General features: G+C 44.4%; 1 protein-coding gene across 1 annotated transcript in view; it reads right to left on the minus strand.

Annotated features, from left to right (window-relative positions):
* Positions 1 to 401: 401 nt before the first annotated feature.
* Positions 402 to 20045, minus strand: part of LOC310918922 (uncharacterized protein) — a gene marked incomplete at its 3' end in the record, with an annotated part of 75861 nt that continues 56217 nt past the window's right edge. The window contains exons 7-8 of the mRNA XM_083877936.1: positions 4280 to 4355; positions 402 to 768 (exon numbers count right to left, since the gene is read on the minus strand). Coding sequence (XP_083734062.1) covers positions 402 to 768; positions 4280 to 4355 — 443 coding nt within the window. The remainder of the gene's footprint in view (positions 769 to 4279; positions 4356 to 20045) is intronic.

Consider the following 20045-nt stretch of genomic DNA (forward strand, 5'->3'; position numbering starts at 1 on the left):
GTTTCAAAAGGAGTTTTTTAGGAACAGAAGGTGGGTCTGGCTATGGGGCACAGGTAACCCCAAAAAATGAGCCCACACCTCGTTCTGGAGCCTCCCCACAATTTCCCCAAACGCTGGAGATGGTGATGTCAAATACCTGAACCCCACACCGGTTTCAAAAGGTGTTTTTTGGGAACAGAAGGTGGGTCTGGCTATGGGGCACAGGTAACCCTAAAAAATGAGCCCACACCTCATTCTGGAGCTTTCCCTCAATTTCCCCAAACACTGGGGATGGTGATGTCAAATACCTGAACCCCACACTGGTTTCAAAAGGTGTTTTTTAGGAACAGAAGGTGGGTCTGGCTATGGAGGAGAGGAAACCTGCCAAAAAATGAGCCCACACCTCGTACTGGAGCTTCCCCTCAATTTCCCCAAACATTGGGGATGGTGATGTCAAATACCTGAACCCCACACCGGTTTCGAAAGGTGTTTTTTGGGAACAGAAGGTGGGTCTGGCTATGGAGGAGAGGAATCACCTCCACACAAATACAGCAAATAAAGCACCTCCATACAAATACAGCAAATAAAGCACCTCCATACACATACAGCAAATAAAGCACCTCCATACAAACACAGCAATAAATCCAGGCGGTTCCTTTGTTAGGCTGAGCACGGCACAGACGCTCAGGAATTAAAGGTATCCGGGCATCCAAAGGCACAAGGATTTCTAGAAACACCTTCTCAGCTCTGCCTGAATTCCATTTCCTTTGTGCTGAAGGCAGGGAGCACCTATGTAAGAAACCAGGCTGTTAAACATCCCTCTGTTCCAAGGGCTTTAGGGCTGCCCTGGCTTTATTTCCCATTTTTTTCTGGGGCTGAAACAGGGGAAGCAGGAGATTGGGATTGCCCCTTGGGATTTTGCCTGGTCAGGCAGCCTGTGTGGGTCTGGCAGAGAGAAAAGTGGCTGCAGTGTGAGTGTTCGGGAAGTTGGGGAGGGTGGGGCTATCTAGAAATCTTTGACTCACTGGGGTAACTCCCTGAGCACAGGAATCAAATTATTGCTCCAAGCAAACTGCGTTTTTATGAGCAGCAGCCTCGGGATGAAATTCTGTGCGCACACACAGAGCTGGGGACAGCTCAAATAAACGCGTGGAAATAAATATACAGCCCATAATTCAATTATTGGGTGCAATGCAGAAGGCTCCGGGTGATGGGAGAGGTGGGATTATGCAGCAAAGTCAGTCTGGGAATCCAGGGATACAAATTTTCTTATTTATACCGGCATAATCCTGATTGGCACCAGCCTGGGTGGGGGAAGAATCAAACCCTGTGTACTGAAGGATCTAATCTTTGGGAAAAGTAGTCTGGATTAGTGACTGTATCTGCCAACCATCCTTTCCCTGCCTCTAGAGTCCCTCACCACCACTGCAAGGTCTTGCCATCACACAGATCCATTGTCTCCTTATCTTCCTTCCCAATAATAATAATAAAAAGTTTGATTCTTTTTTTTTTTTTTCCCAAAGTTTTGCAGCAAACACATAATTTCTTTACACACTTTAGCCAAGCCTTTGGAGGATACTTATTTCAAGCAGTTAACACCTGACCCCAATTTTTGTGGGTAATTAGTGAGCTAGATAACCACACAAAGTGGGTAATTATTTAGTACCCAAGGGTACTGTACAAGAGGGTAGAGGCTGGCGGTGTTAACAAAAGCACATCCCTAATTATTGTATCCATCCTGATGTTTTAGGAATAGTTACTTCCACCTAATGATCCATGAGAAATCAGTAAACTCCTCTGCTTCCCTTAGCACGGGATAGCCAAGGGCAGGAGGGGAAAGCACAACTTCCATTTCTCCAAGAGAAGCCAAAGGAATTCCCTTGGAGAAGGAGCGAGACTGGAAGGGCTCTGGGACAGCCTGAGAACCGTCCCTAGAGCCACCAGGCTGGAACATCATCCCTAAGTGCTACCAGGCTGAGATATCCCTAATGGCCACCAGGCTGGGACATCCCTAAGTGCCACCAGGCTGGAACATCATTCCTAATGGCCACCAGGCTGGGACATCCCCAAGTGCCACCAACCTGGGACATCCCTAAGTGCCACCAGGCTAGGATATCTCTAAGTGCCACCAGGCTGAGATATCATCTCTAATGCCACCAGGCTGGGACATCTCTCACAGCCACCAGGCTAGGATATCTCTAAGTGCCACCAACCTGGGACATCCCCAAGAACCACCAGACTGCGACATCCCTAACAGCCACCAGGCTTGGATAACCCTAAGTGCCACCAGGCTGGGACATCCCTAACACCAGGCTGGGACATCCCTGGCAGCCACCAGGCTGGAAAAGCCACCTGGGAAGTTTGTAGGGAGGGCCTCAGGCTCTGCTTCTGGCTCAGGTAATGTGGCCGTGCTGATGGATCCTTGTGTACAGCAACAATCTCCATCCTGTTCCAGCCCTGCTCCTGGAAAATCCCTTTAATTGGGGTGTTTTGTGTTTGGGGAAGGCCAGAAATGCCAGGGAGTTGCACTAGGTGGGGAAAAAAGAATCACATTTAGTGAGTTTCAATTATTTGTCACCATCAATATTTACGTGGCCACAACCACATTTCTCCCATGGAAAACGCTGCATCCTCAGGAGGATTGTCCTCAAATTTAGGAAGGAAGAAATGGGAACTGTATTGAAATAGGAATAAATAAGATTCAGTTGTTAAAACCATGCAAATATCCCCCAGGCAGGTGTCAGAGAAGGGTCCAGACTGGATTTGGGGACAGGAAAAGGTGAAAAGGCCAGGAAGTAAAACTCAACTTGAGGAAGAACTTCCCAGGGAGGTGACAGAGCCCTGGAAGAGGTGCCCAGGGAGGTTTTGGATCCATCCCAAGCCCACCTGGATGTGTCCCTGTGTCCCTGTCCAGGGGTTTGTTCTGGGTGATCCCCACAACTCCCTTCCCACCTCTGGGACTCAGCAAGAAAAAAAAATGTGATTTTAATCATCATCACCACACGATAAAAACACTGGAAACAGATCCATGACCTGGATCCGAGAGCCCCCATCCCCTGACCACTGCCTGAGCACTTCACACTCACTTAAGGACATCCTACAACCACGACATTACGCTCAGAGGAAAAGCACTTTCCTCTTTTAATTGCTTTTATGAATCACCACCCACATCCGGACACTTCATTTACTGGAGTCCAGCAGCCTTGTTTTGCAAACACTCAAATTCCAAAATGTTGAAGGCCTCCAGGCTGGGGAAAAAAAAATTAAAAAAATAAAAATAATAAAAATAGAGGTGTCATTCTGTTTGATTTGATCTCAGCTTTATATTTAACTCAACTTGCTGCTCTGGGTCAGGCACTATATAAAATAACCCCACAACTGGCAGCATCACCTGGCCCTGTGACCACCAGGAATTCAAAATTTAAACAGAGAGAAAGTTTTGAGGGGTTTCCACAACTTCTCGTATTTCTCTATTGTTCTGTGGTTTGTTGGGTTTGGGGTTTTTTTGGTTTTTTTTTCTGGAGTGAAATAACCACAACTGAAAGAGGCCTGAAAATTGTTCTCATATTTAAAAAAAGGGGCCGAGTCTCTGCAGCCCATTTATAAATAAATATAAATAAAATCGGTGTCCCCTCCACTGACCCTCTCAGGGATGTGGTTTTGCAGGAAATTCTTGCAGAAATGGAGAGTAAGAGACTTTGCAGAGAGAAGCTGGAAAACAGAAAGGAGGAATGAATTTAATCATGGAGACAGGATCAAAGGGAGGAGAGACCTTGGTAGGTGCTGCTATAGCAGAAACCACAGTAAATACAAACTATTACAAATTTTTTTTTCCCCCCTCAGATCAATTGGAATTAGCAATTCAAAGGGGAAAACACAGAGGAGAAGGGATGGAAGCTTTAAGGACTTCAGAATTAATTCTGAAACCTTGAGGCCTTTCTGAGACCAGTCAATAATTTCACTCTGGGCAAAACGGACTGAGATCATTTAGGAAATATCTTTAAAATGATGGTTACAGCTCAGCTGTAAGGACAGCAGATATGAGAATAATTCCCAAATTATTAAAATGTCTTTAGGGGAGTAAAAAAAACATTCAGTAATAGAAATTAAGAATGCAAATGATGTGAGGAAAGGTAGAATTCAGAGTGCGGGGCACTCTGGAAAGAAAAAAGGGCAAAGTTGTCATGATTTGGACAAAAGCTTCTAATTTGAGCCTCACTGCTTTGCAGACCAATTCCACACCAAATCACAGATGAAAATCAACATTCAGTAAAGATACAGAACCATCAGGACAACTTACCACATCCCTGCAGGGCTGGGAGTCCTTGGGAGAAGCTGCAGGGTCAGGATTGCTTTTGTCACCCTCATCTGATGCCCTGGGGTTCAACAGAGAGGACAGAGCATGGTTCAGAATCCTCCCAGTCCCACTGCACCACCACCAAATCCTTTCCACACAGAACTTTCCCCTCCAAACCAGCAGGTTTTGCCTCTCCCAAGCACTAAAAGTGGTGGTTGGATTTTTCCTCCACCCCAAGTTCTGCCAACAGGTTCTCCTTGAGCTCCAGCTCCATCCCTCCCTGGATAATGGGGAAAATTGAAATAATAATATAAAAATAAATACAATAATAATATAAATAATAATAATAATAATAATGAAGGTGAGAAAACCATAAAATTATTGGATCTTGAGGTGGTGAAGCAAGAGAAAAGGAATTTTCACCACCACCAAATCCTTTCCACCCAGCAACTTTCCCCTCCAAACCAGCAGGTTTTGCCTCCCCCAAGCACTAAAAGTGGTGGTTGGATTTTCCCCCCACCTCAAGTTCTGCCAACAGGTTCTCCCTGAGCTCCAGCTCCATCCCTTTCTGGATAATGGGGAAATATTGAAATATAAAGATGAGGAAGTCATAAAATGATTGGATCTTGAGGTGGTAAAGCAAGGGAAAAGGAAAATGAGGCAGTGGGAAAGGCCCTGGGACTCTGCAATAGCAGGATTAGGGAAAAGGGAAGAATTCAACAAAAGGTCAGCCAAAGTCACAGAGGGATTTGGAGAGAAAGGTTACAAAGATTCATCCAAAATCAGAGAGGTGGGAACACTGTACCCAGAATTGGTGTTTTGTCTGTGGGCAGTTACCAACCCGCCCTGATTCCAAGTTTCCTAAAACAAAAGGGATTTTACCAAACTGAAACTCAAGGTGAGACTCAAAGTTACGTGGATGAAGCCACACAAGGAATTATCATCACATCCCTCGGGCAGGATCTGCCAATTCCATCTCACTCAAAGCACCCAACCCCTCAGATTTCATGTCAAAGAATTATTATCAAGAATTATTACATCACTCTGGGATTTAATTTCTTAAGATTTGAGGTTTCACACCAAAATCTGGGAAATTTTGAAGTACATCAGTTCCTAAGAGATGGAGCTGTATGAACGTGTTGCCCTACAAAGCTGCCACAAAAAAAAAAAGTCTGGTCAACATTTAATGCTTTTTTAAAACTTTAATTCAAATTCCAATAGAATCATTGCATGAAAAGGTGGAGTCCCTCTATCAAATCTTTATTTTTTTCCTGAAAAAGCCAGTAAAAATAATACCTGTTGAGGCTGTTCAATTGGAGTTTAAACTGCTGAACCTAAATTCAACTTGCGGAAAGTTTTGGGACATTCTGGGAGTCTGAGCTGGCAGGAGAAGTGGAAAAATTAAATTAAAGATCCCTGAGACTGAGAGAAGAGTTAGAATGAATTGTGTTTCAGTAGGAAAGGAGTGCCGGGGTCACAGTGGAAAATAAAGATTGTAATTCCCAGGTTGGAGGGTGCAGTGCACAGATCCATTCCCATCTCCTCCAGAAATTCACTGGGAATGCTGAGATATTTCAGTGCTGCTACCAAAGAAACCAAAATTCTCAGAGTATTCTGTCTGTGCTGGCACTGGACACAGAGAGCTGCACACCTGTCCTGGGTTGCAGTGTAGGATGTACACACAGTATTTATTCCATCCCCATCCCCATGAGCTGTTGGAACCAGGTGGGGCAGTGTTTTCCCAGGCCCCTCCTTTGGGCTCTTCTGCTCATGGCCCATCAATGCCTTGCCCAGGACTCACAGGGAACTCCCTCCAGGAGCTCTCTCTGTTTAATGGGCCATCAAGGAGCCACTGCACGACTCCTCATCCCATTGGGAGATGCTCCCAATGCCCAGGGGGAGGAGCCAAGCATTCCCACCTGGAGAGAATCTGGGATTTGGGACAGGACAAGCAGCCCTGAGCCACTGGATTCCCAGAGGAGCAGAGCTCCCAGACCTTTCTGTGGGATCACTGCTTCAGGAAGAGCCCCTCACCTGGACTGCTCCCCCCACCCTGCTCAGGGTGTGTTCTGACTCTGTCAGTGATCCTTTGTGTTATTGCATTTATTTTATTTTATTTTTACCTTTTTCCCTTTCTTCTTATTAAATTGTATTTCTGACTTGGAGCCTCTCACTCGTTTTGCTTTCAAACCACGACAACACCCCAGCTCGTGTCCAGCCACTCCAGCGCTGCTGGGAGGGGATTAAAGCCCAGGGAGGCTCGTCTGGAGAGGGATGTGACAGACAGAATGAGTGTCAGGGCTCGGCAGACACTGCTCAGGGTCTGTGTGTGCCAGAAATAGCAGCTCCTGGTGCCCCCTGCACTGGTGCATCACATCACTGCAGGCTCTGCTCCACCCCAGACTCGCAGCTCCTCCTGCCTTTAATGCAAAAGGACAGCCTTGGCACTTGCAGGAGGTGCAGCGTGAGGAGAACAGGCAGAAAAATGGGAATTTCAGCTTGTTTGCTGTGATAATAAATCACGTTACGTGGGGTTTGTAATGTGTGATAATAATGGTCTGGAGTGGATTGCCAGGGTGGCTGTGGAAAATAAAGATTGTAATTCCCAGATTGGAGGGTGCAGTGCACAGATCCATTCCCATCTCCTCCAGAAATTCACTGGGGGCTGTTTTCAACCCTTGATAACAGAATTATTGCACCAAGAGAGGAGCTGGGACCCCGAGCCTTCATTATTGTCTGGGGAGAGCCCTGAGAGATCAGAGGGACCTGAGGAACCTCAAAGCCCCAGAATCCTCCCACATCCCCCAGACCCCTGTCAGAGCCCTCACCCTCCTCACCAGCACTTGCTTTTTAAAGAGAGGGTGGAATGACTTAAAAGATGGAACAAGGACATCTTTCCCAGGTTTTCTATTACTACACCTGAAAAGAAGAAAAATATCCAAATCCAAACTGTATTTCTCACAAGGAAAAAAAAAAATCCATGTTCCAGCCACTGCTTAAGAATGAAACCCAAGAGTGGGACACCCAAATATTTTTTGGTGTTTTCTATTGCTACACCTGACACAATTTAAAGAAGAAAAGAAAAAAATCCAAACCATATTTCTCACAAGAAAAAAAAAAATTAAAAATCCATATTCCAGCCACTGCTTAAGAATGAAACCCAAGGGGAGGGCACCAAAATATTTTTTGGTGCTTTCTACCACTACACCTGACACAATTTAATGAAGAAAAAAAAAAATCCAAACTCAAAACGTATTTCTCATCTAAAAATGGATTTGGATGATAAATTTTATCAGTGTTGATTCTGTAAAGCTAAAAAAAGGTGTCAGCACAGAGAGAGGCCATCAGAAACATTTCTCCCCAGTGTGATCCTCACAATTCCAACGTGAGAGTCTGAACAGCTCATTGAGGATCAGTTCCTCTGCCTTTACCACCTCCCTCAGAGGGAACAAGGACCTCTATTTTATAGGCAGGGAAATGGAACCAAAGAAAAATAAGTGACTCATCCCAGACCCCACAGGGAGTCCAGAGCACAACTCCTGGGCCTGCACCGAGGGCTTAATAAAGAAAAATAAATGGTTTCACTCTAAAGGTGGAGGAATAAAACCAGACAAGCCCCACGAGCTGCACACCAAGAGGGGCCAAGATTGAAATGACAACCTTCATCCACCTGTGTAGAAATTTTTCCGTGGATGGCAGGGAGAAGGAGCTCTGCAGAGCTGAGATGTTCTAGAAACTTGTGGCTTTTTTATTCCAAGGGTGGTGGGTAAAGAGGGATTTGCCTTCAGCCACCAGCCTGGGCTGGAGCAAAGCCCCAAAGAGAGAGGGGGAGAGAGAGAGAGAAGAGAGCTCAGGGGTAAAAACGGGGCAGGAGCAGGGGAAAAACGTGGGGAGAGAGCAGGAGCAAGTGAGGTGAGAGAGAGGAGAGGGGATGGGCCAAGATGGTAAGAGAATAGAAGAGGGTAAAAGAGAGGCAAGAGAAGAGGGTAGGAGAGCCAAGAGAAGAGCAATCACCCTTGTTCCAATCCATTCTATCTCTTTTTGTGTTGAATATTCTAATTCACATTGACCAACCGGTGTGAGATACAAAACCTACAGACTTTGCATGCAGCCTATGGGAACTACTACATCACCATGTCATTTTATATTCTAAACTCTATAGACTCCTTTCTTATGCCCTTGTTCCCGGATGCCTTTGCAGGGTGGAAAAGCAACATTCTTGTCTTTTGTTTTCCTGTCTCCAGCTCATCCCCATCTTCCTGCCTGCCATGATCACATCTCCAAACTGGCTTTCATTTCTATTTCACTCACAGGTTTTATATCTGCAGTATTTCTTACCATGCAGTCATATTCATAAGTCCTTCCTGTCCCATCTTTCCCAACACACCTGGTGCCTCCAGGAACTCCAAGTTTGTGTTTCCCACCAATTCCCAGAGAAAACCCTCCCAAACCCACCTTGACCTGGGATAACTCAGTGACAACCCCAAATTCCCACATTTTCCCCCCATGGGTGGTCCCTGCTCCTCTCTGGCCCACCTGGAGCCAAGTGCAGCAGCAGCAGCAGCTCCCCAGGATTATTTGATCACTTTCCTGCTTAATTGCCACTTTTAATTACTCGCATGGCAACGAGAAAAAAAATAAAAAATTGTCAATCTAGCAATGGAAATCCATTCTTTGAACAAGTCCAGCCTCTTCCCTCAGACACAAACTATCGCTCCATAAGCCATTCCTGATTAACGAGGGGCCCTCGTGGGAAAGACACTGGATTTCATTTCCTTCAGCCCCTCAAGTCCCTAAAAAAAGCAAGGGAAAAATAACCTTTATTTCCTCATGGCAAGATGACACTTGTTTTTTTTCCCCCCTTTGCCATTTTCCTTCAGGAAGATGTATCAGCACTACATTTGCTCCTCCATGTGGTTGGATTTCTTAAATAAATAAATAAATAAAAGTATGTTCTATACGTCTGAGCTTGGAAGCAGAGCTGCATTATTAGCCTGTTCACCATCCACGTTTGCTCCAGACTTGGCCAGCCACCCCGAAAACCTGCCAAGACCTCTCCTGGCAGCATTTCCCTCCCAGTTCCAGGAAAACATGGAATATTCAGGAGAATTTCGGGGCCTCCCGGCTTCGTTTGTCACCACTCTCCTTGCCCACTTAGAGCTAAATCACAGGCAAATTGCTCTAATGCCCTATTAAAGATTTAAAAACGCTCTTGCACGGAGGAGAAGGGCATCTGAGGACAAATCCCTGCTAATATATAATGCAAAAAGGGCCCCTTCAGATGTGATGCAATGTGGCACAAGGAGCTGCTGCACAACCCTGAACCTTCCCAAGGGGCTTCTCTCCTGTTTGGGGCTTTTAAACCTCCCTCAGCTGCTCAGGAAAAGGAGAGGTTGGTTTTGTGCTGGATGGTATTCCAGACATGGCTGCAGCCTGGCAGAGGGAAGGGTTAGATGGGATTTTTGGGAATAAATCCCTCCTTGTCAGGGTGGGGAGGCCCTGGAATGGATTTCCCAGAGAAGCTGTGGCTGCCCCATCCCTGGGAGTGTCCAAGGCCAGGTTGGATGAGGCTTGGAGCAGCTCAGGATAGTGGAAGGTGATGGAATTAAATTAAAGGTCCTTTCCAACCCAAACCATCCTGGGAGTCTGAACCCTTTGAGATGTCAGAGTAAGAAGCAAAAATAAAGTGAATTTACAGCAGAGCTCCCCATTCCTGGGGCTGAAGGCAACACTGAGTGTCACTGGCACAGGGAGCTGATTTAGGGACAGGGAGGGGACCAAAGACATCGATCCCACAACCAAAATTCAGAGCAGAATCCCTGGAAACATTTCCTTTGCAAGTTAAGGCAGGAACCAGCTACTTTTAGAGAGGAAAATCCTGAGTGAACCAAGTCACTCCTGAACAAGAGCAAACACTGGCCCAGAGAAAAAGGCTTTAAATAATTTGGAGAGGGTTGTTTTGTTGGGTTTTTTTTTTCTTACAGAGAATAAAACCTCTCTGTGATTTCGGATGTCAAGCAGACTTTTCTTGACTCCCAGCACTAATTTATGGATTAAACATTTAATCCTTGACTTGAGCATGGACTGAGAGTTCCCTGTTTCTGAGAGCTGAGTAATAAACTAAATATAAAAATTTGATTTAATATTATAAACATTGCATTTATAATATTTACATTATAACTCGTATTTTCTTCTATTATAAAATTACTGTGTTATACATTATTAATATAAAAATAAATCTGATATTTCTGAGCAGTGACTTCTATCCTGAAACCCCCAACCAGCCCTGACTGAGCAGCCTCAGTGCACCTTTCCCAACATGGAATGCACTGGACACTGATTGTATTTTTCCCATTAACACTTCCCCTGGTTAATTCCTCATTTAATAATTACTCTCGCATGCAAATGAAGACAAGCACAAGACTGAACAATCTCAGGCCTCTTATAAAATCAGTTCCTTTCCCACGTCAGGAGGGAAGGGCCCTCTCTGAAATCAGCTGCAGATCTGCAGTGCAGAGCAGTGGAGCCTTCCCTCCTTCCCTGCCAATTTCCTTCCTGTTTTCCTTTCTTCCCTTCCAAATTCCTTTTTGTTTTCCCTTCTTCCTAATTTCTCTCCTGTTTTCCCTTCTTCCTTTTCAATTTCCTTCCTGTTTTCCCTCACAATTTCCTTTCTGTTTTATCTTCTTCCCTTCCAATTCCCTTCCTATTTTATCTTCTTCTCTCCCAATTTCCCTCCTGTTTTCCCCTCTTCCTTCCCAATTTCCCTCCTGTTTTCCCTCCCAATTTTCTTTCTATATTCTTTCCTTCCAATTTCCCTTCCTGTTATATCTTTTTTCCTCCCAATTTCCTTCGCATTTTCCCTTCTTCTCTCCCAATTTCCCTCCTGTTTCGCCTCCCAATTTTCTTTCTATTTTCTCTTCTTCCCTCCCAATTTCCCTCCTCTTTTCTCATCTTCTCTCCCAATTTCCTTCCTGTTTTTCCTTCTTCCCTTCCAATTTCCATCCCATTTTCCCTTTTTCACTTCTAATTTTCCTCCTGTTTTCCCTTCTTTTCATCCAATTTCCTTCCTGTTTCTCCTTCCAATTTCCCTCCAGTTTTCCCTTCTTCCCTCCCAATTTCCCCTTCTCTTCCTCATTCTTTTTTTTCCAACCCCCCTCCTCCTCCACACCCCTTTGAGAAAGGACAGGCAAATCCAAGGGAGCAGAGGCAGTGCCAGGCTGCAGACCCCACTGGGAGCCACTCGGGGATGCCCCGGCCGCTGTTTGTTGTCCCAGGGGATGAGAGGCCACTTCAAACAGGAGCAAAACAAACTCCTCACCAAAGCCACACCAGGGCCATTAACCCGGGAATGGGTTTGACCTGCTGCTCACAGCAATTCCTTAAATCTCACTTGAGCTGAGGAGCACAAAGGGGCTGCCAGGGGCTGGGATGAGCCCAAACCTCACCCCAAACCTGAGCTGCTGCACCACAAGGATGGCTGGGGTGACCCCAAATCTCACCCCAAACCTGAGTCCTGCACCACAAGGATGGCTGGGGTGACCCCAAATCTCACCCCAAACCTGAGCTCCTGCACCACAAGGATGGCTGGGGTGACCCCAAATCTCACCCCAAACCTGAGTCCTGCACCACAAGGATGGCTGGGGTGACCCCAAACCTCACCCCAAACCTGAGCTGCTGCACCACAAGGATGGCTGGGGTGACCCCAAATCTCACCCCAAACCTGAGTCCTGCACCACAAGGATGGCTGGGGTGACCCCAAATCTCACCCCAAACCTGAGCTCCTGCACCACAAGGATGGCTGGGGTGACCCCAAATCTCACCCCAAACCTGAGTCCTGCACCACAAGGATGGCTGGGGTGACCCCAAATCTCACCCCAAACCTGAGTCCTGCACCACAAGGATGGCTGGGGTGACCCCAAATCTCACCCCAAACCTGAGTCCTGCACCACAAGGATGACTGGGGTGACCCCAAATCTCACCCCAAACCTGAGCTCCTGCACCACAAGGATGGCTGGGGTGACCCCAAATCTCACCCCAAACCTGAGCTCCTGCACCACAAGGATGACTGAGGTGACCCCAAACCTCACCCCAAACCTGAGCTCCTGCACCACAAGGATGGCTGGGGAGTGACCCCACACTGAAAAGAGAGTGAAAGAAAAAATCCAGGTGTGATCCCCACTGCTCCTGAAACTTCTGGTAAAGCCAGGCTTACATTAAATTTCTTGAGGAGGAAAAAAAGGCCACAGCCCGTGTTTAGGTGCAGATCTGTGGCTTGAAGTTGCTTTTTTTTTTTTTTTTTTTTTTTTTTTTTTTTTTTTTTTTTGCCAGAGTCGAGATTAAAATCACAAGATGGTGTTTCTTGTTCAGACTCAGATGTTTATTAATTCTTATCTATGTTACAGTCTAACAGGCTCTGAGTTCTACAGCACTTCCAGCTAACTAGGTAAAAAATGGCCTCTATTCTCTCTCTCTACAAGGCCTTTTAAGGATAAACTGTCCAATTATAAGACGACAGCTAAATTATTTTTACTTTTAACCCAACAGCCAACCACCCGTGGCTGCAATGAGGATTTTTCTATCCAATTACAAAACACCACCCAGACCATGGAGAAGAAGATGAAAAAGAAGGACTCAGCCTCTGCCCTAAATCCTCCATCTTGCTTTATATATATATATCACTATATTCTAAACCCTCAAACTCTAAGTTTTCCCACCTTGTGCTATCACACACTTCTATCCAAACCCCACACCCACAATCCCAGTGCTGTCACTCAGGTTTGGGAGCCTTTTCCACGGCCTCAGGTCAATGCAGTGTTTGCCTGGGGGTCAGAGCCTGTCAGCACAGTGAGTCTGAAACTCTCAGTGTCCAGGGCTCCATCCATGTTCAGGTGCAGATCTGTGGCCTGGCTGACCTGGCTTTTGTTCCCAGGGATGCTTTGCCTGGTCTTGGATGTCTCTACCCTTTCTCTGCTCTCATTTGCACTGGGCAGGAATTACTCAGTTCCACACATGTGAAGAATTGCCATGAACACTGGAGCTGTCAGCCTGTGAGCCCAGGGAAGGGAAACATCCATCCCTCCATCCATCCATCCATCCATCCATCCATCCATCCATCCATCCATCCATCCATCCATCCATCCCTCATCCATCCATCCCTCATCCATCCATCCATCCCTCATCCATCCATCCATCCATCCCTCCATCCATTCCCCCTTCACTTTTACCTCCCAATGGGAAATGCTCATTCCTTTGGAGGATCCATCCACGGACTGGGCCACACTCCAGACTTCCCCAACATTTTCCCCCAATAGTGACCAGAATTAGCAGCTTTGCACAGCCCAAATCTGCCCTTCCCACTGGACTCTCCCTGCTCTGGAGTTGCTGCTTTTCATCCCAAACCTGATGGAGTCTAACTCAGCTCCAAAGTTACTACAATGAACACCCAAAATTCTGTGTACGGTTATTAAAAACAGAAGTATCTCATCTGTTCTAGACTTGCACAGTTCCCATTAACTTCTAAAAGCAATTAGGTTTCTTTTTTTATTATTATTTTAATTAAATACTGGTGGAAAAAGAGTTGCTTTACAAAACAGTTTCAATTTGTCACTATTTAATTTCACTACTCCTCTCCTTGCACTCACTTTGTGAAACTGAGGGATTCCCTCCTCATCCTTTCTTTTCCTCTGAACATCCATTTGTTTGTTTTTTTTCTTTCTGATGGGAAAGGTTCAGTGCATCCATTTCAGATTTACCTCTGCTTTTTGCTGGCACCTTTTTAGCCACTTTTTTCCCTCCCAGATTTGGTGGAACAGCTCCTGTGCCATCTTAGTGTCTTTGGACCCAAAATCTTCCCTTTAATGTCGAGCAGGGGTTTATCCACTCCCATTTTATCAGAGGAACGAGGCTTAAAATGTTCATAATAAACTAAAATTCATGGATTGAGTTGTGAATCTAATGGATATAAGCAAAACAAGCAGCAAAGGCTGGTGGCCCATCAACAATTCAGTGACTCTTAAGAAGGGTCTGGAGTGGAGCTGATGGGAAGGAGGAGCCACTGCTCGTAAGACAAAAGGAAAAAATTCAATTTCTTTCCACGTCTGCCCCAGAAACCTGATTCTTGAACTTATTTCACCAGGAAACAGGGCCATGACATTGCACAAAGAGGCCAATTTCACCCTATAGCACGAGCAGACTAGAGAATACAATTTATAGTTTGAATGTATAAATCTAAATATATGCAAGTGGGACTGCCTGGAGCAGCAGCAGAGTCAGGGCAACCAGGAGCTCTGTCTTATTTAAAGAGCAAATTAAAATGAAGAGGGGGATGCATTCCCAAATATTTTGGATTTTCCTCTGCTGCGGGAAATTTCCAGACGTGAGATTTATTTTCTGTTCCAGTTTGCTTTTATTGCTCAAACCCTGCTGGTCCAACACCACAATCAGGGGTTTGGCCCTGACTGAAGCCTGACTGGACACAGGATTTATCCCAAAAACTCAGAAAAGCCTGAACTTGGTTTCACACCTAAATCCCCAAATTATGAAGAGGGAGAAGTGGGAATGGGAAGGAAAAAGTTGGTTAAAAGAGAGAGATTTGGTTAAAAGAGAGAGAAATGTGTGTTCCCATCTCTGCTGTGGCCTCAGACTGTTCATCCCCAAATCCTGAGCTGCTCCACTCCAGCTCATGCTCTGAGAACTGCAATCGGTGTTCCCATCTCACTGCAAGGACATCTGAGTCCCTTACAGATTAAAATTTTATACTTTTAAACTCCAACACACACGCACAGAGAGAGAACTTCCCTCTCCTGGCATCTCCAGAGCTGTGAGCAGCAGCATTTCTGAGCTCTGGGTTTGGTGTGAAACCAAGTTCAGGCTTTTCTGAGTTTTTGGGATAAATCCTGTGTCCACTCAGGGCCAAACTCCTGATTGAGGTGTTGGACCAGCAGGGTTCAAACAATAAAAGCAAACTGGAACAGAAATCTCATATCTGGAAATTTCCCACAGCAGAGGAAAATCCAAAATATTTGGGAATGCATCCCCTTCCCCTTCCTTTTACTTTGCTCTTTAAATAGTCTGGGCAATAAAATTGTCTTATTTTTAACACTCTGATCAGCTGTGAGTGTGGCAGAGTCCAGATCAATTCATGCAGAACCCCATCATCATCACCATCATCATCATCATCATCATCATCATCATCATTCAGCTCCAAAGGTTGCTGTGCTTGGAATTCCAGTTATGGCAGGAATTCTATCCATATGACACAGATTTAGAAATGGCATCAATAGAACACTCAGGGCCTTATTCATTAAACAATGACTCATTCTGGCAATTCCACTCCATCTCATCCCAGGCCTTACAGGACTTTTTTTTTTTTTTAATGCAAAAATTTGACTCTGCTTCGTGCATCTGATTGAGGAGGGTGGCAGCAGAGTTTCAGCTGGGCGTGGAAATAGAGAGAACTCTGGTTAAGGAAAAAAACAAAAAAAGAAGGACAAAAAAAAAAAATCTCTGTAATGATGAAAGTCTCATCTTCCACAAGCATCAGAGAACAGAGAAGCAAAATAAAATCTGCCATGAGCACTACTGGGACGATTTTCCTGCAGCCCAAGCGAGCCAGAAGAATAAAATATTTCAGAATGCAACAGTTGGGCAGCAATTCTGGGCAGATAATAATTTCAGTGGTGCCCTACAAGAGGTTTAAAAGCTTCCCTCAATATCCACTTTACAGCTGTGGCAAACTAATGACGGTGCAAGACCACGAAATATTTTCCCAAATCATTTTCCTAATGACATAAAGCTTTCAGATGGGCTGGTTGTGTTTTCTGTGTGTGATTTAAATGAGGATTGAGTGGAAAATTAAAGATTGAGCCAGAGCAAGAGCTGTCACCTGTCCCTCAGGGAGGCACCTGTGTTACAGAAATGCCCACACAGCAAATCCAGGATGAGTTTTGGGTCAATGCTGACTTCACCTAGGCAGAGTACATCCAAATATTGAGTTTTTTCCATGTTCTAGCAACTGGAATAGAAAGTTTTTAGGGATACACTGATCCCCAGGCTGTGGGAGTTTGAACTGTTGGTAATATGGGATAGGCTACAAAATACTCTGAATTTTTTAACTGAGAGATCTTAGCACAAATGACTAATTTACTTTATTTTTTGTCCTTTCAATCTCTTTCCTGACTGCTGAGTGTGTGGCTGGGATTTCTGGGTGTGTGGTTGGGATTTTGGGATGCATGGCTGGAAATTCTGGGTGCATTGATGGGATTTCTGGGTGCCTGGTTGGGATTTTTGGGTGCCTGGCTGAATTTGTGGGTGTGTGGTTGGGATTTCTGGGTGTGTGTGGTTGGGATTTCTGGGTTTGTGGCTGGGATCTCTGGGTGCACACCTGGGATTTCTGCAATTCCTGCAAAGCTGGAGCAGAACACCCTTGGAAGTCACCGCTCTTCTGTCAGGTCTGATTTGGATTAGAAAAGAGTCTAATCTCAAATTAAAAAAGAGTCTAATCCTAAATGAGAAAAGAGTCTAATCCTAAAAGAGAAAGGAGTCTCTTCTTTTCTGGGATTAGAAAAGTTGTTGTTGGAAGAAGGAAGGCACAGAGACACAACTGTACATGAGGAAAATGAGTTGTCCTGTCATTGGAAACCACTCCAGGAGCTCACAACCCCTGGGATGTTTGCAGTTTCCTACATTGCACATGTAACCATCAGTGCCTGGTTTTGGTCTTTATTCCCAATAAATGCCGGTCAGTTTGGAATCCACCTCCCCACATTTTCTGGGCATTATCCCCCAAGCCCTGCCCGTGGCAAGGACAGTCCAGTGCCCTCCACATCCCTGTGGTCCATGAGGGAGGACAGGGCTGGAAGTGGATTTTCCATCTCCTCTCCATGAATTCCCTCCCCAGGCTGTTTCTGCTCCTTCACTTCACTTCACTCTGCCCCTTCCAAATCAAGGACAGCGTTTCCATTTCCCCATCACTGGACAAACACTTCTCTGGGAGGAGGTGGACTGTTCCTTTTTTTTTTTTTTTTTTTTTTTGTGCATTTCACATTCCCTGAAAAACAGCCGCTATCTCCCTGGCTATCCACAGGCTGAACTGAATTTTAAAAAAAAAAACCAAAACTTGGGAATGGAACCCAAGGAAAACAAGCCACTTTTGTATCTTCTCTCTGAGCTGAGCGAAACAAACCCAGCAATTAAATGCAACACTCAAGGCCAACCACCACCTTCCCTTCTTTTATTTTTATTTTTAATTTTGCTTCCTCCTCTCCTCATTTTCAGCTCCTGAGCTGAATCATTCCTCTCCTCATTGCAAAAAAAAAAAAAAAAAAAAAAAAGGTCCAGGACTGTAACAGTGCCACGTTCTCCTGGTAAATGCACTTAAATGGCACATGATGGAAGCCATATGATGGGAGTTTAATTACACAGGGGGCATATGGAAGGCATATGACATGGGGACATATGGAAGGCATATGATGGAAGGGCATCCGAGGACATATGATGGGAGTCTAATTAATTGACAATACATCCCTCTCATCAGGGGGAGAGCTGGAATGCTGTTTTGTTCACAGGGAAAATATGCACATTGAATTAGGCTCAACCACTGGCCATTCTCTTTTTTTTTTTTTTTTTAATGGTGGTTCTTCGGGTTTTTTTGGAGCGGGATGGATTTTTTCATTTATATCTCAGAGCGTTAACATAAAGTCGTGTTTGATGGGATTTATTGTAATTTTTTGAGCCTCCTGAAGTTTGGAGTGTGCTGAGAAAATCTGAAATGTTACCACCCAAAAAAAGAAGAAGAGCCTGTTCTTATTTGGGATTATTCATGAAGCTGCTCCTAGAGAAAAGTCCCAAACAGAGTCAAAAAACCATCAAAAGAGAAAAAAAACCAAAAGAACCTGCCCTTACTTGGGATTAATCACTTGGTTCAACCACTGGCCATTCTCCTTTTTTTTTTTTTTTTTTTAATGGTGGTTCTTTGGGGTTTTTTGGAGCGGGATGGGTTTTTTTTCATTTGTGTCTCAGAGCGTTAACATAAAGTCATGTTTGATGGGATTTATTGTAAATAGTCACTTAATTTTTTGAGCCCTCCTGAAGTTTGGAGTGTGCTGAGAAAATCTGAAATGTTACCACCAAAAAAAAAAAGAAGAAGAGCCTGTTCTTATTTGGGATTATTCATGAAGCTGCTCCTAAAGAAAAGTCCCAAACAGGGTCAAAAAACCACCAAAAGAGAGAAAAAAAAAAAAAAAAGAACCTGTTCTTACTTGGGATTAATCACAAAGATACTCCTAAAGAAGTCCCAAACAGGTTAAAAAAACAGCAAAAGAGAAAAAAAAAACAACCCTGTTCTTATTTGAAATTAATCACAAAGTAATACTAAAGAAGACCCAAACAGGTTAAGAAAAACTGAAAAAAAAAAAAAAAAGAAGAGCCTGTTCTTATTTGGGATTATTCACAAATCTGCTCCTAGAGAAAAATCCCAGGTCAAAAAAAACCACCAAAAGAAAAAATGTAGAAGAAGAGCCTGTTCTTATTTGAAATTAATCACAAAGCTGCTCCTAAAGAAGTCCCAAACAGGTTAAAAAACAAAAAAATAAAAAGAAAAAAGAAGAAAAGCCTGTTCTTATTTGAAATTAATCACAAAGCTGCTCCTAAAGAAGTCCCAAACAGGTTAAAAAAACCCAACCCTGATGGAAAAAAAAACCCCTGTGCGTTGGATGGGAATCAATGCAGCTGAAAATTTGCACTTCCATCTGCAGAGAGATTTATGGGGGGGAAATAAGGTACTGCCTGGAACGTGCCAAGAAGATTCCTCATTTTTTAACTACCTGCATGTGTCTGGGGCATGTGCACACAGAAGCAGCTTTGTGTTATCCCAGATCCTTCCCTCGTCCCCAGGAGCTGCAGAGCTGAAAAATCCATGGCACTGATACCTGGAACCTCTCTGGAAACAAGATGGGATAAAAAAATCCCATGAATCCACTCTTGGAATAAGTCAGAAGTGAGCCTTGAGTAACCCTCGCAGCTTCTCTTTGCACTCAGCAAACAGGGATTTGAAGATAGTCAGGTTTTTAAGAGCCATTTTACCAGAAAAAAACAAAACAAAACAAAACAAAAACAAACAAACAAACAAAAAAAACCCCAAAAAAACAAAAAAAACCACCACCAAAAAACCTCACAAAACAAAAAAAAAAAAAAAAAAAAAAAAAAAAAAAAAAAAAAAAACACCACCACTCATTTTTTTGGGTTCTTTAGATACCTTGAAATACCATGATCATGTTCACACTTACAGATTAATAAATGCAATAATTAACCCAGTGCCTGCTCTTAATTTTTCTCCACTAACTGAACAAGCTGAGGAAGAGACGGAGCCTCTTATTTCTGGGAACTGAGAGAACCTTGCCAGAATTAGTCACTTAGAGAGTGAAAAGAGCCAAGTCCAGGTCCTGGGCCCCGAGCAAGGGCTGCAGCCACCACCTTCACCCAGGGCCCCGAGGAGCTGAACCCTGAGCTCTGCCAACATCCAAATGTTCACTTTTCCCTTCCAGCTTTAGGGGAGTTTCAAGGGTTTCTCAGGTCTCCAATATTCAGGCAAATAAAATCACAGATTTCAGGAGTAGATGGGAAAATGGGGTGTTCCCAATTCCCTGCATTTTACAATTGTAAAACACATCAGAAACGTGGGTTTTTTTAGTCCCAAAGTTTCTCCACAACCTTTAAGGTGTTCCCAAAAAGTTCCTCTATCCAGAGGGAGAAGCAAACCAGCTCTGCTGGA

Source organism: Zosterops lateralis, assembly GCF_965231275.1.
Source record: "Zosterops lateralis genome assembly, chromosome: 25".
Lineage (NCBI taxonomy): Eukaryota > Metazoa > Chordata > Aves > Passeriformes > Zosteropidae > Zosterops > Zosterops lateralis.